General features: G+C 42.5%; 1 protein-coding gene across 6 annotated transcripts in view; it reads left to right on the forward strand.

The window, feature by feature from the left end:
• The window catches only part of DENND2B (DENN domain containing 2B), a 154494-nt gene that overhangs the window by 131172 nt on the left and 6379 nt on the right, over positions 1-16943 (forward strand). For all 6 annotated transcript variants that reach the window (XM_042814786.1, XM_042814787.1, XM_042814788.1 and 3 more), the window contains 2 exons: positions 846-986; positions 3418-3566. In XM_042814786.1, coding sequence (XP_042670720.1) covers positions 846-986; positions 3418-3566 — 290 coding nt within the window. The remainder of the gene's footprint in view (positions 1-845; positions 987-3417; positions 3567-16943) is intronic.

Here is a 16943-nt window from a genome sequence, read left to right on the forward strand (position 1 = left end):
CCTGCTTTCTTGTCTACTTTAGGTTTATCATCTATATGGTCTGTCTAATGTGGGAAAGCTTAGCTGTGATCTAATTTATGCTGCTCCATGTGACCAAAAGGAGAAGAAAATGATAGTCCTTTCTATCTGTAAGAAGTTCCATCTGCTCATTTCAGAACCGGCTTGCCAGCCCTGCGTCATGTTAAACAGAAAATGACCTTAGTGCAGACACCCTCTGTAAACAGCTGGGCATGCTTCATAAAGCTTCTCACAGCTGGCTCCAGCTTGGCGCAGACTGCAAAGTGACTGCTGTCATCATGGCTGAGCCTGGACCTAGAGCTCTGTCCTGGTGGTGTCATTGTATGTCAGGGGTGCTTTTCTTGTCAGTCTGGCTTTTTCCTGCCCAGTCAGGCGCAGTGGAAAAAAAAATGAGCTCCTTATTTGTGCTCCTTAATGCAAACCTTGGGTTCACAACTGAGACTTGACACTCACTTGGCCTGTAACCATGGGGCTTGTGTTGATCTTTCTCCAGCTCACGCTGTTGTTCGGGTCAAGTCCCAACAATATAGGTCCCATTTTGCCATGCTTGAACTTCCTTCAGTTTTGCAGATTTGTTGTTTCTTCTTTGTCTCTTTGTTCAACTGCATGCATGGAAGGAATTCATACTGTAAGTGGAAGATGAGTCACTCTTACTGTAGGGTCAAATACTGTGGTTTTAATGGCATTGCAGAAATGTATGGAAAAATAAAATTAAACTTAGATCTGCCATGTGTTTAGGCACATGTGGATCAGAAGATGTTTCAAAAGTGTATGGGGTGCTGACCTGTTCTCTCTCTTTTCTCTCTCATGTCTTACTAATGGATTAGATCCTGGATGAGGTTGAAAGGAGAAGGGGCATATCTGCTGCTCTGGTTTATCCATTTATGAGGAGTTTGATGGAATCTCCTTTTCCTGCACCTGGAAAGACGATCAAAGTCAAAACTTTTCTGCCTGGAGCTGGCAATGAGGTAAAAAAATAACAGGAAACATTAAGCACCAAAGCCTTCACCATCATCGTGCCTATAACAAACAGCAAAAGAAAAGCAGGAGGTGCAGGTAGTGCAAGTCATACGGGATGGTACTTAAAATGAGAAGTGTAGGAGCTGCTACAGTGTTGATATGTTAATGCTAGTTCCTGCTGATTATTATAAGCTGATTTATGGTTACGTATTTGTTATTTCATAGTTTTTAATAAGTTGCCTTGGTTTTGCAAACATTTTTTTTTTTTTTTTTTTAAATTTCATTTTTTTTTTACTGTCTCAATCAGGCAGAAACCTAGCATTGTAAAACATAGACCTTATGGAAAATGACAGTGGTGGTATTTTGCTTAAAGTTTCTCTTAACTTGAGAGTTACTAGATTTCTGGCATGTCCTTCTATACTCTATGTGTCCTGACATTAATATGCAGTAGCTGCATTCAGAAGAGCAATAGTATAGAGAAATTATTCACTGCAGGTAAGAATAGAATTTGTCCCACTTACCAAAAGCAAGAAAATTCTCTTTTGGTTATTTTACAACTCCTAGGGTTAGTTCTGCAGTGCTATTAGTGTTTTTCACATTGTACCATATCTTCTCCAAGTGTAATGGAGTGGACCTATAATGTCACTTGGGATGAAATGTGAGGGGTGCCTTGTAAAAGTGATTTGCAGGATGTTTTTAAGCCACGTGCATTTTCTTCTGGAGAAGCGAAGGAAAATTGAGGGGCTGCTTGGCATAGCAGCAGTAAGATCTGACGATGCCTTTGTCATGTGAACGTATCCGGGAGCCGTGGATCTCCAGCTTCTCTATCCTCTGCTCAAGCATCTGAACTCTCCCAGAGAATAATATTGCAATGATTCCAAACAAACAAACAACTCTTCAGGCTGAGCTTTACTCTGTGTTATGCTAGTACAAACTCGTTATCTAAATGGAATGCACCATCTTAATTAGGAACAGAATCTTGTCCTTCCATTGTGGCTCTTCTGGCCTAAACAAAGATGATGATTAATTGGGAAGTAGACAGTATATTTCTTTGTGAAGAGCAGACTGAAGCAGAAGGCTTTGCCAAATAACAGAAAACATCTATGGCATCTAAAGCTGCTGTAACTTGCATTGCATCCTAACCCCAGCGAGATATTAGTGTTGGAAGTTTTGCAGCACAATTAGCTCCTCGTGGTTGGGCACTTAAATATGGTTTGAGATTCCAGCCCCAGTACTAAGGAATGAAAGTGGGCATCTCAAACATGAATAGTATTACAGCTTAACCAGTAGGAACTGGTTTTGTGTTTCGTATCCTGTGATCTTGCTGCTGCTCGTATCCCTAAAACAGTGTGTCTGTGAGGAATTTTGTAAGGGCTTCTCACCCTTAAACCTAATACAGTTTGCTAGTGAAATGTGGTCTCATGTGCATGAAAGCATAAAGGAGGTTTAAAGCAGTAATATGATGGTGATTTTTGGACATATGGGAAGAAGGAGATGTATATGTGCTCCTGCTGCTACATCTACAAAGATTTCGACACAGCTTTAAGTTGGTCTGCTTTTCCCCTTCCCCTTCTGTTTCCTCAGTTTCCTCAGTAGTTCATCATTTTCTGTCTTGCACTTCATATTTTTATTCCTCTCTTACTCTCTTCTTCATTATATTTTTCTATCTCTTTTCTGTCCTCTGCCTACAAGTTCCACATCTGAGCATGTCAATTGCAGAATAAAAGGAAGATGTAATAAAGGAATCAAGCAAAGTGCATTTGAGGAAAGGAAGGAGAGGGTCCGAGGTCATGGATGAAGTATGACAATTAGACTTTAAAGGGATGTCACAAGTCACCATCTAAGACCTTGTCCTGACTCCCAGTTAAGTATGTACATATATATATATATATATATACACGTATGTACATGTATTTATGACAGCAAAACTATTAAACACCAGCTAGTGACTTGTGCATTATAAAGGAGGAAAGATGAAGTAAATTGGGATTAAACTTGGCACGATGCTTAAGATCAGTCCCTGGCTCCCATCTAGATGTGAATTTGAATTGCAAGCCAAGTTGATACCAAATATACTTTGGCTTTATGACTATTTTAACCTTGGAAACTTCCAGTTCTTTTTTGTCATGTACTTAATTCTGTTGACTCAGCCAAGCTTTACGTTTGTGAGAGAGTGTTTAGAAGGCAGAATTACACTTCCCTAGGAAATGATAGTAGATTTAATGCATGTCTGTATTCTGGGAAGAACATGAAATGACAGTGGACTGTGTAGTGCACTGTTTCTCTGGAGTTTTATGCCTCCAGCCTCAGTTTCCAAAAGAGGATGGGGGTTGCTGTGTTTGTCCCCTCAGCAGGCATGCCTGGGCCAGGGTGCTGCGTGGCCCTGGGTCTGTCAGACCTGACCAGTGACACTGACTGATACCTGTTGAACGTGTTCAGGTCATTGAGCTGCGGCGGCCGATGGACTCACGCCTGGAACATGTGGACTTTGAATGCCTTTTCAAGTGCCTCAGTGTGCGTCAGATCATCAGGATCTTTGCTTCTCTCCTCTTGGAGCGGCGTGTGATTTTTGTAGCAGACAAACTCAGGTAAGTGACAAAGGCACCTGAATCACAGGCTGGGGCAGTGCTGTCTCCCGATACAAAAAGCTTTAATGTATGTCTAGAATGACTGCTGGATGTGAGTATTCTCTCCCTGCAAGGTTTAAATAATCTTACTTCAGCACAAATTATTTGCATCAGATGGGGAACACATTTTCTAGATGTTGCTTTCTAGCTCTGCCTGTACAATAGGGATATCAACACATATCTGCTTCACAGTCTACAAGCCTTTTGCAGAACGTTTCAAAGCAATGTAGTCCTAGCGATATTTCATTTCTGTTTTGAAACAAAGTACCCATAAACAGTGTCAGAGATCCTCACTGGACAGCGTTGGCCATACAGTGCACCCAGTGGGATTCTGAGAGTTGCTTGGTTTGCTCTGTGCAGTGCAGAGAGTTTGTGATGGGGCTAGGTTTGAAATTCTGCACTACCAAACCATGCAGTGTGAGCATTAAGAATGCTAATACACTCCTTCCCAACTACTTAGGCTACTTTATTTAGGTGCTCACACAACCTGAAAATGTTTTCTTTCTGAAATTCCATCTTGGGCTCCTTGCTACGGCCTTTTAACATCTTGTTTCCTTGCCCTATGGTTGCAACCTTCCCTCCTTGTTCCCTCTGAGGCATGTGCTCACCCCATGGTGTAAGGAGGGAGAGGGACCAGGTCATGGCTCCATGGAGCCCTTACCAAGAAAATGGGAGCTCCATGTAGGTTGCACCTCTACCCCTCAGCAAAGAATCAGCCCTTTTTTGAGTGCTTGTGTATAACCTCTATAGGAAAATGCAGGCATTGTAAAGAAGACTTTCTTTGCTGTAGCCTGACAAATAATAAAACATAGCAAATAAAAGGAAAGACTGTAATTTATTAGATCCAGAAAAAAATCGAGCATCTTTTGAAAAGCCACAGTAGACAGTATGGGTTGTTAAAAACCCAGATGGATCTACCCAAACAACCTCTGTTAAACACTTTATCTGTCCTGACCTTCTCTGAATGACCGCCAGAAATAATAGCTGCACTTAGTGGCCGCCAGTGTATATAATAGCAAAAATACTTTGCATAGTAAAAGCTTTACAACCTTTAGGGGAGAATTCCTTAAAGCTGCAGACTTTTCTCAGGTTATAAAGTTATTTCCTTAGTAGTCCTTTTTGTTGTCTAGAACAACAAGAACATTTTATTTCATCCCTTTCCTTGTCAGTAACCCTTACTTTGAATGACCATTGGGAATGACTTAATTTCCTATAAACTCCTGTTGAGAACTGTGGAGTTAGTTCAGGGTTTCTGCAGTACCCTAGAAGATATGTGAGTTACACCAGGAACACTGGGGCAGGTGGCTTTTGAAAACACTCTGATGTACTTCTTCTGAATACTTTCCTACTAAATGCTTAATTATTACAGAGGAAGTGAGAATTGTATGATGCTGATGCCAACTACTGCACTGCTTTGGAGCTCCTACTTGCTCCTTGGCAAGTAGGTTGTCCTGGTTGGCCGAGTACCCTGAGCCTTGATCTTGGCTGTGGGCACAGTAGAGTGGGGAAGGCTTGCTGCCCAGGGGACAGAGAGCAGCCATTTCCTGGAGTTTCTCTGGGACAGCTGATCTCACTGATGTCCTCTAATACTTCTCAGCACTATTCAGAGAAAAGAAACAACCATTAAACCTGTTTTGACACACTTGTGGCATCTTGGCTTGGAAAACAGTCATATTGCTGAGCTGAGGCTTACAAAGTCTTATGGTTGTTCCTGCAAGGGACAGAAGCCACGCAGCCCTTATTATACACTTTGTTTTGTTTCCTCTAACAAAAGTATGACATAATCTGCCCTGGTAGGTAAGGTAGGTAAGATTAAGTCTTGGGAATACTGAGCTCTCCTGAACCCTTTCACCTGCTGTGTGGCACATGCCAGAAATACAGATCCTCCCTTTCTTTCCTTTTCTCATTTTTGTTTGGTCTGTCTGGGATCCTAAATGCTCCAGGACAGAGACTGTTTCTCATTCTGTGCACGTGCACAGTTATACTTGATATAGAACAAGGGCTCTAAGAGTAAAACAAACTAATAACGAGTCCTTTGACAAAGGTCCAGAGAAAGCGACAGTAAGAAGTGGATTTAAATTCAATACTTACTGAGGTTTTCATGGTTTAAATGGGGATGAAGTCTAAAATGAAACACTCTGGCTCTGAGCTAATAACTGTCTATCTTGGAACCCCTGCCTTGTCTGACATGAATTTTGTTTATAGGCATCATGGCTGAAACTGAAGGAGTTTACCAGTAATGTGGAGAAAAAAAAAAAAAAAAAAAGAAAAAAAAAAAAGAAGTGAAATATCTTACAGGTCTGTGGACCCAAAGTACCAGAGCAGGAAATTAAAAAGATTTTACAAGGGTTTGATTTCCGCATGTACCCAAAAAGCAGCTTAGAAAGAAATGATGGAGTTCAGGCTTCCAACAATGAGATGCAATGGGTTTTTATGGCTGCCTAGTTAACAGGTCTCCAAGCAATAAATGACTTCACACATTATACAGGTTTCAGAAAGTCATGCCTAGTGAAGTGAGACTCATTCAGTAACTTGTTATTTATGGTTCTTGTGCTGCCCAGAGTGTGAAAACTTGGAGTCCTTACTCTTTACTGAGAAGAGGTTGCCATCTTTCAATACAGAAAGTGATGCTACCAGAAATAAGGAAACAGTAAGGTTTGAATGACAAGCCTGTGAGTTAGCCTTGGTTAGTTGTGCATGTGTGCATAGTTGGGTTTGTCGATTTGTTTTCCTCAATAGGTTGCTTGTGCATTTTTTTTTCTACTTGAAACTGAGTGAATAAACCCCTGCAACTATTTGCTCACCCTCAAAAATTTGTCTGAATCTGCCAGTGGCCTTTCAGTATGTTGCTTTCTGTGAACTGTCAGGAAGACAACAGAGAAATAAAGGCAGTAAGAAAGAAATCTGGAAGAATAAGTCAGGAAAAGGAAGCAACACTCCAGTTCCTCAAACATTGCTGAGAGCACAGCTGAGATGTATGTCCCACCATATTTCTAATCCCTGTCCCAGCTGGAAGCCTCTTTTTATGTTCCTACCTGTTATATTCTGCCTGTTCACCCCAATCTTGAATAATCCCACGGTGCTGCCAGCTGCAAAGGGAGAGTTTATCTACTGCAGTCCTTTGGGGTTTACAAAGTGAGGCAGCAGATGCAAAATCAGGGGCTTCCTGGGCGCAGCGGACATTGGTGTTACTGCAGGCACAAAGGTAGCAACAGAAAATAAATAGAACACAAACACTGGAGGAAAAACATTACTCTGCTTGTTTTAGTTTTGTTCCAGGGAAAAAACTGCAGGCATGTTTGCTGCTGGGTAGGGTATCCATGCCTGTGAGAACAGGTCTGTTGGCTTTTCCCCTGACTTCCTGAACAGAGGGAAAGGAAGGGCTTGGACATCTCAGCGTGCCTTTGTTATAATCTCATTTTTTATACATAAATTAGTGTGAGTGTCAGGATGAGGTTTTTGCTGTGGATTGAAATCCAGAAGTATTTCTTTCAGTGGAAAGCTGTAGAGGCAATGAAAAGTATCTGTAGAGTCCATGCTCTTGCAGGAGAAAAAGCAAGTTCTTATTGTTGTCATTATTTGTTTTCCCAAGATATTTCAGCTATTTTGCAGTGATGAATGAGTATGAGCCTCAAGGAAAGTTGCTGCAGAAAGACACAGGTTTTATGCTCCCACATCATATAGATGAGCTCAAAAATGTACCCTAAGGAAAATGCATTTATGTAAGCCAGGCTAAGGCAGTCTCCTCTCTGGCTTCCCTTGTTAATTCCTGCCCCAGGCCATGCCCTCCTTCACCCAGAAGGCTGTGCCAGCTCAGGCACAGTGGGGATTATTGATTTTGCAGTTTCTCCAAGCCAGTTGGGCCTCTCAGCCCGGTTGCAGTGAGAATTCTCATGCTGGGTCAGGAGAAGGGCAGGAAGCTAGAATGGGCAACAGGGCTGGGCTGGGTACATTTCAGGCTGGTGTGAGCCAGGTCAGTTTACAGTGTCTCAGGCATTCCATAAATTAGCCCACAAGTTTTACACATGTGCAAGAGAAGCTTGAGTGAACAAAGATAAGGCAATAATGGCAGCTGTGACAGTGAACTTCAGTGCAGCTTCCGCCTCTGCACATCAGTGTCTTTCTCCCTTAGGGATGACTGCAGATGACTCCATCTTTCCCAGAAGAGATTTGCTGTTTCTCTGTCCCTCTGCCTTCTCTCATCCCTTCGGCTGTATGGGGCAACCTAGTGTGACACAGACCAGCAGTCTGTCACCTGGTGGGCCATAGCCCCAGACAACCCTCCTCTGCAGCATTCACCCCGCAAAGCCAAGAGGTACTGCTGTGGGAAGAAGCTAGGCACTTATGAGGTGGGAGGACTTAACAGATATTAAGGGTAAAAACCTCTGTGTCTGCTCCTGAAATATTTGGGACTTCCAGGAGGAATCTATTCCAGCATAAGTGGAAAGTTCAGGCAGGTCTCAGACCTGACCAAAGGTCAGGCTTCAGACAGAAAAACTGACTAATTCAGATCAGAAGCATAAATATGTAAATACTTGCAGGAAGTCACCCCACAGGCATGTCTCTGTTAACTTTGAGGAGCAAAAATGGAGCAGAGTGTACTTGTACACAAGTGCAAAGGCTTTCAGAACAAACAGTGGTATTTTCCTAATCTCACGGACGGAGATGGTTTAGGACTGTCCTTGTTATGTTCAGAGAGTACTGAGGCTTGTCCTCCTATTTGAATCTGTTGTCTTGGAAGCCAAGAGCTCATGCTAGGAAGAGAACTTTTAGCAGTTACAGGGCAGCCTGATCGCAGTCTCCCAGTGCCCACCTAGAAAAACTGTATTAGAGATGCTTTTGATCTTGTAGCTCAAGTTGTGCAAATTCAAATAGAAGATGTGGCAATGTTTACTTAGTAGTAAGAGTGAACTTATTACTCAGCTCGGTACTGAGGTCAAATGGAAAAGAGCAGCTAAAATTTTGGACGGATTAGTAACGTGGAGGCTCATTCCCTATTCTTATTGTTATGTAATAAAAGTAGGATACAGTTCTCACAAGCTAATCATGGTAGCGAGGCCTTACTAAGCTCATGTGCTTGCTGCTCCTTTCCAGTAGCTGCTATATCATAAAACTTGTAAAATCTGCCAGCCTGCAGGTTAAAAGGTAAAAATGTGTGTTGAGACAAAGAGGCAAAGTGTGCTCAGCAAACAGATTGTGACCTTCGCCCAGTAACAAAGATTTCCTTTTACTTCCCATATCATAACAAAACTCCGCAAGAAAATAGTGCAGGGAACTTGACAGCAAATGCTTGCCAGAAACCTTTTTTTTTTGAGGAAGGGTTTACTGTGTCCAATCTCTATGTGATCTGTACCTTTTCTTAGGACAGGATGGAGAAGATCCAACAGTGTATTCTTTTGGTCACATCTGGCACAGCCCTTTATTGAGCTCGAAGTTCAACTCTTTGTCTCAAGCAAAAGTTTTTCCCCCGTTATCCTCTGTTCATCGAAGAAATATTTAGAGATACAATGTGCGGAACCTGCTGGAGTGTGCAGTAGATTGTATATCTTCTATCTCAAGTCAGGTGGAGTGTGAATGTCATTTCTTCTAGGATGTTTTATCCAAAAATCATCAAGTGCTTTCTGAAGATGGTCGGGATTATTGTGCTGTCTGACATGCTTGAACACAAGCTGGGAAATTTCTTTCACTAATTCCTGCAGCGAAAGGAGTCATCACTTGTATGATTACCCCAGATGTAATCATGCCCAATATGAAGAGTTTATTTTACAGCAAGAATGTCAATTTGTGATATAAGTAACTAGAGAGATTTTCCATTTCCTTCAGTGAGAGCTGGACTGTGATTTAGAACTTGTAGACCACTCCTGTTTCACTTAGGGGACAGTAACCTGCAGCTGCCTTCATCTTTTACATCAAGAACCATCCTCCACAGCCTGATTCTCCACTGCCTTCTCTGCAATCACTTTCCTTTTGTGAGACTGATTTTTCTGTCTGCTTCTACTATGAAGTACCACTAAATAGAAGCATGCATACTTAAAAAGTCTCAAAACTCTTAAGCCCTTCATAAAGCATGTGATTATTTGTCTTGATGTAGCTCCAATTGCTTAGTATTCTGCTTTCTTTCTTTGTTATCATCTTCTTTGTGTAGGATGTTTGTATGCACCCCAATCCTGCAAGATGCAGAGTGCCTTGTCTTACCATCTGAGTGCTAGAATGGAAAGTTTTTAACGTTGTGAAATTGGTGGTTCAAGGTAACTAGCAATTGCTGTCTCTAAAGACTTTTGAGAGAGAATTTTTGCACTGTGTTCTTCCTTCTCAAGAGATACTTATATTTTGTACCACTTGGAGAGGTACCAATCTGGCATTCAGATTCTGCGATGACTGATGGCAGTGGAAGAGCTGTGCATTGAGAGTATTTCTAATGTAACTTCTCAGGAAATGTGTCAGGTGGAGGAGACAGCCTGAGAAACCAAATGAACTTTCTAAGTCTGTCTTAATCATAGAATCATAGGATTTCTCAGGTTGGAAAAGACCTTAAAGATCATCAAGTCCAACCGCAACCTAACCATACTACCCGAACTCTAACAGCCCTCTGCTCAATCATGTCCCTGAGCACTGCATCCAAATGGTTTTTAAACACATCCAGGGATGGTGACTCAACCAGCTCCTTGGGGAGGGACTCTTGTTTAAGATTCCAAGGTCCCATAGAAAGGAAATATAATAATGGTATTTTTAATACACGGTGAACTTTGATGGCATTTATTAATGTGCCATATTGCGAGAAGAGTTACAATAAGCTTGTAAATTTTTGCTTTTCCTCCTGCTTTCCTTTCCAGTGATGTTTAGTCAGGCTTTGACTAAAGCTCATTTTCCCACTTCTGATTTGTGCAACAAATGTGCTGTGGGCTCTCACTCTTCCTGCTCCATTCTGTCTCGCGGGCTCTCGCTGTGCTGTCAGGAGACGTTCAGGTCTTTATAGTGGGGCGCCCGGTGCAACCACACAGGTAGGATGAGGTAACACAAAATAGAGGAGAGTGTTGAAAGCTTACGCTAAAGGGGTTGTGGTCAGAAAAGAATTTGTGGATGAAGATGTTGCCTGCTCAATTTTCTATAAAACATATTGTGGAGGGACAAGAAATGGGCCGTGGAAGGTGATGCAAACTTTTGAGCAAGCCTCTTCCATGAATTGTACTCATTGAATTGTACTCCAGCTCCATGAATTCTGGCTTGCAGAATACATCAGCACTCAAATAAGGGGAAACACTAACTCCTGACTTTCTTTCACACTTGGTGAATGCACAGTAGGATGCATAGAGTGCATAGAGTGCCTTCTGCATCGAGTTGCTGCTACCTGTAAAATATTTGGTTTGGAAGACAAGAAAGCATCTGTCCATATTTCCTGAAAAGAAGGAATAATAGAATTACAGAGTAATTAAGTTTGGAAAAGACCTCTAAGATCACCTCTAAGATGCAGGACCTGGCACTTGGACTTGTTGAACTTCACAGCATTGGCCTCAGCCCATCAATCAGCCTATCCAGATTGATCTGTAGGGCCTACCTATCCTCAGGCACATCAGTACTTCCTGCCACCTTGGTGTCATCTGCAAACTTACTGAGGGTGTACTCTATTCCTTCACCCAAAGGAGGGAAGTTGGATATTGATCAGAGGTGCAGTATAACTGTGTGCTTTAAGCCTCATGTCATGACTCTTAGTTTACTTCTTTCTTAAATGTTTGCTTTAAAAAAACAAATCGCAATGCACAACATTACTCTGGCTTTTACAAGCAATACACACTCAGCTTTCCTTGTAGTAGGTGCAAACAGATATCATTTTAAATGTCTCATTGATTATTCTAGAGAAAGGTCAGACGTAGCAACAGACACCTGTACCTGGCTTGACAAGAGCTGCTCTTAATTCCCTCTGAACAGTGCTTCCCACAGGCACAGGGCCATGTCAGACAGCAAGAGAACTGCCACGGCTGCAGCAAGAACGTCCTCGTCCTCATGTACCACTATGGGGGCTGAGCCTTTTGTAAGGGGGTTCCACCATGTGGAATTCTGTCTGGAGGAGAATCTAATTATTTAACTAAAGTTAAATTAAACCATCAAGAGTTAATAAATACATTAATAATATATTAAAATTAAGATGTATTGACTCATTCAGAAATTACAGTGCTTCCTTCTAAAGCACCGTATAAAGGCTTGAAGGATTCTCTGTAGTGTCCTTTATCCCTGAAGGGCTTCTAGAGAAACACTTAATATTCAAATCTCAGATGCTGAAACATTCCTTGCTGACAGAGACAACTGTACAGCCATTCACACAGCTCTCTTTCCATAGCATCAGGTACTCTTGGTTCGAAGCAACTGTCACATCTTGTGTGTGTATTTGTGAGCAGATCTAATGAGAACAGAAGTGGAAAAACAAAAGCTATTTTAGGCTTCATTTCAGTACAGCAAAGGTAAATTAAGGCTGAACCTTGTCCCCAAGTACTTTGTTGAATTAAAATCCAAAGTAGTATTTTGCCTGTTTGGTTTTCAGTTGGGAAAGCCAATGAACTAGCTGTAATTCCTGCTTCTTTGCAATCATTAGAAATAATTTTTCCATCAGTGCTCAGGTAGGTTACTGTGTTAGAATTAATTTGCATTTGTTTCAAGCAGCAAGAAGTTGAACACAAATTCTGGTGTTTGTTTTGATTGTAATTTTTTGTCTCTTGCATACAGCTGCCTATAATCACAGTGGCAGAAACTCATCTTTTCAAATGGCAAATTTTTCCTGATAGATACTGTGCTTGCTTATCAGTGAGCTGTGCGTAGTGTAGGGGCATGGTGCAAGGTCGTTGCAGTGTAAGCACGTGGATTATAGATGATTTTTGTCTACATCTTAAGACAGCTTCTGTTGTGCAAGCTCAGAAAAGCCTCTGTTGTGCAAGCTCAGTCCTACTGGAGACCAACCTCCCCCTATGCTGTTTGGGCCCCTCTCACAGCATCTGCAGTATCAAAAGATGAAGGGCAGATGTCATTAAGCAGCATCACTGTTCCTACGTCTCAAAGAAGCAATGGGGAGGGACAAGTTTTGCAGTGCCCTGATAATTTGTCCCCATGTGCACAGACATATCCAGATTCACATTAAATTGTTCTCCTTGCATCGTTCAGCTCAGCAACTCACTGTCCCATCCCTCAGTTTTGAATCCTGGTCTCTTTGCCCTCAGTCCATTTCCCTTTTCACCTCCTCATCAGGCTCATTTTCCCTTCCTTTCCCTTCCTTTTTCCTCTATCAGCTGAGCCTCCCATTTCTTTGTGTAGCCCAGGGCTACAGTGGAAAGGAATCTTCTGCTTAGTCTGAGCAATTTCTGAAGAAATTAGCAGCTAGAAAAGTCTCTTTTAAGTATGCACAAAAATTTATTCTATGATGGCTTCTAATATGGCAGAATGTCCTTGTGTTTACAGTTCAGTAGCACAGTCCTTGGCACACATATTATCCCCTCCTGTCAGCCTCCAAGCTCTTGCTACCAAAGCATGCAACCTTTTCACATAAAAGTTCATCACAACTTGGATTGGATAAATGAGAATCATTTCACAAAAGCACATTTTACATAGTGAAATAATGGCCTTTTTGATCTGGCTTTGTTCCTGGACCACCTGACCTAACATCAGGCCTGTGGGTTGGATCCAGTTGTCCTCCTGAGGTCCCTTCCCACCTCAGTTATTTCATGGTTCTGTATCACTTTGCATGAAGTGGGAAAACAAGGTGTTATCCAGAGGCAGATGGTTAAAAATGTCAGTGACAGCAAGTTAAATTTTGAATCCTGATCACATGCACATAGCGGCAATCAGAAGAAAGCAGTGCTACAAACAGACAGATCTCCTGGGCCCTCAGTAATTGCAGGCATTACGCATGTACACGTAGAGGCATCCTTTAATCTCTAATAAGCAGTGGGTTACCTGTGACAGCTTCATTTCTCAAACATTTCTATTTCAGCTTGGCTTTAGTATTGAGTTACAAGCACAAAGGTATTTCTTGCTTTCCTGTCCAGAAGGTTGTCCCATACACTTCCTGCAATCATCTTCTGTCATGCCCCCCCTGCTCCCCCTGCATCTGACGCTGTGCCTCTGAATGAAGCTTTTGTTCACTGTGCCTGTTTACACATATCCACTCCTGACTCGGAGCATTTTTTCACGGCCACAGCCGCACAGCCAGATTGCTCCATCACCACATTCTCTTCTGTAGCTACAGCACACAATTTTGTTTTGAAATGTTAATGGGGCAGATCTAGCTAAAAAGCTGCAAAAAACACTTCATTTGGCTTGTGTCAGAAAAGGGGAAATCCAGCTCTTTTCCCATCTTTTAAACAGCTAGGATAAATGATAAAAGGGTAAATGAGAATCAAGCAGTAATAATTTTGCATATGTAGCATGCCTGTTTCACACAGGTTAGAAAACTAAATGTTCTGCACTGCTGTATCAGTGACTTGTTCTTGAATTCTCCTGAAATGTGTCCTTGCCTGGCCTATTTGGTGGGCAGGCGGTGGGTTGCTGAAGCACAGGACCTCAAACACAACTCTGGGACTGAAGCACAAGCCACAGACTGGGGGCTCTGAGTACGTGCAGCTGCAGAACAAGGGTTCTGGGGGCCAAGGGTTGTACTGGAGCAGAGCAGCCACGCTGGGGATCAGAAAGAAAGCAGCAACATCTCCCTATCATCACCCAGCTCTTCAGGCAGCCCAGAGATCTTCAAGGGCTTCCTTTAAAAGCAGGAATGCTGCAAGGGGAGATGTCAGCAAAAATGCTGCAATATGGACTCTATCCCTCATGATACTGATATATTTTGATTTATGCCTTGCCTCTGATGCTATTTCTTAGGCTTATCCCCCTGAGTGAAACTGCTGCTGTTGTTTAGTCCTATCCACTGAGAGAAATTGTTCCTTTTCCAGCGTTTAGCTGTGCATTGCATCTGGTGCAGTGCAGTTCTGCTCCCAAGGCTGCCTGCCCAGCGAAGGAATTCCACAGCTCATATCTCATCCAAACTGCAGCAATCTGCTACAGTTGTCACTGCTGTGTTCTCTTTATGTGATGCCTTTCTAGCTTTTTGCTTTGTCCTTCCCCTCTGCCTCTGCAGACTGTGTGGTGAAGGAGGCTGGCCAAATTCTTGGCCTTGTGGTCTTTTCCCAGAACTCTTTACAGAGTTCTCCACAAACCTCTCAGACCATTGCAGAGTTGTTGCAGATGTTGCCCTCTCTCAGAGACTGAAGTTAAGGCAAAGTCTGGGAAGGTGTTGAGGGGTCCAGGAGGGAAGTGTCAGATGGATAGTTTTGCCATGGAGTTCACCAATGGCACAAGGATAGGAGATACCACAGAAAAGCATTGCCATGACCTGCCACAAGACACATGGTTGTGCAACACCCACCTGTGTAGAGGTGTTACACCTGAGGAGGAGAAGGCCTCCAGGTTCCAATCATAGAAGGGAGGAAGCTCTCCCAGGTAGATGGGGGATGTGGGTCAGGAAGGGAACTCGGCCAGCTGTGGGTTGGATTATGAACATGCTACTATAGCAGATGAAAGAGTTCAGCAACTAAGGACAAAGTAACATAATTAAGGCAGCAGGAAGAAATGAGAATCACGAAAAGGTTGTAGACAAGTAAACACAGGCAGTAGAAAGACTTATTTGTGAATTTACATTTTTATATTCATTTCTCCATTTGAAAAAATGGAGGGGCCAAACTGGTGCATGGTTCAGAGTATCTGCTTAGAGCTGGTCCAGCGCTGTGAAATGGAGCTGCTGTGTGACTTGGCCTCACGTGGAAAGGATGGTCTCCCCTCTGCTTCTGGCACAGTAGCTTGCTTGTCCCAGGGGGGAGGAAGAGGAGGACACAGGGGTCTTCTCTCATGCCTTTCGTAAGTGCAAGTGCCAAAGCTTGTGGAGATGCACAAGGGTAGCAGAGTCTGGTCCAGCAAATGGAGGCACTGCAGTCATGGACTTAGGAGGTGCTTAGGGTATAAGGCTCCCTCAGGTCTCTGAGGAACTGTAGGAGGTGGATGGAGGAGTAGGAGGGAATACAGTCTTCGGCTGTTAGAATAGAGGAAAAGGAGTTGTCAAGTGTACGTGTGGAATATTTCCAGTGTGAGTAGTATGTGTAACTGAATATGACTTCAATATTTTGTGAGAGTTGATGAGCTCTGGTCTTTTGAAGCAGGCACATGCAGAACTGGCAGTGGCACTGGCAGTGCTCCCTGCAGCATCAGCACAGCATCCGTTTGCTGTTCAACAGCAGCTGTGTTTCTGAGAATATGATGATTATTCTATAGTAATATACTGATGATTACTTTTTAAAATAGCCTAGATTTGAGGATATTTGTTGAACTGAACTGGAAGTTAATTACCTTTATTCTATTAGTGGTCAAAGTTGGGTCAAGTTGCTTTTGACATGGGTGCTAACCATGTCCAGCAGCAGTCCCCACAATTCAGCTGAGTCATGGCCATGTCTGAAAACACTTGTACCTCAGCTCTTGGTCTGAGTGGGTCTCCACATCCAAGTATGCAACAGGGAAAACTTCTGTGTGCTACCATGGGAAAATGATTTGTAGAGCAAGGTACCACAGAAAAGGAGAAGTCAACTTTGAGTGGGGAAGATGCAATGTTATCACATCAGTTCTTCAGTAGCTGCTTTGATGATGACATAGCCATTCCATGTCTGAAAAGATTCATCAGGTTCCAAAGTTGTAATGGAAAAATGTCACTAGTTTCCTATCATTACTGATAGACTCATGCATTTATAACACTGTATGACATCATGTCAGTACTTTCATCTTCATCAAAACTGCCTTGGTCTATTAAAAATGAGAATATTATGAAAATATTCTGTGACCATTCTGTTGCTTTACTTTGTGTGCTTCACACACCTTGGAGAAAATAAACCATCTTATTTACTTCATGTTTCTCATCAACAAGAACAGTTGGAGCAGTGTATGTGTTGCACAGCTTGAAAGGAAAAAGTGGAGTGGACTTGTTTCCAGGTTAGGGCTTTATTTTTATTTTCATTTACAGAATATGCTTTTGAGAGAATTGGAACTGTATGGCAGAGTTTTAGAGTTCCCTTATGGCTGTCATTTCTGAAAGTGACCTTACAGAATGTTAAAACCTCACACTGAAGTGGGAGGTGTGTACCCCTTTCTAATGGGGACTCCTTCCAGCTGTGGAAGGATGCTTTGTACACGTAAGAATGTACACAAATGTACACAGATGCTTTGTACATGTAAAAATTTGGTTCCATGCGTCTTCCAGGCCTCCCAGCCTCAGCACAAGGGACAGGAGTATGCTCTTCTGGGGGTTTGGGGCTCACAGTG

This window comes from Centrocercus urophasianus, unplaced genomic scaffold (genome assembly GCF_019232065.1).
Source record: "Centrocercus urophasianus isolate 14NV4802_14NV808 unplaced genomic scaffold, USGS_Curo_1.0 seq_14, whole genome shotgun sequence".
NCBI classification, from domain to species: Eukaryota; Metazoa; Chordata; class Aves; order Galliformes; family Phasianidae; genus Centrocercus; species Centrocercus urophasianus.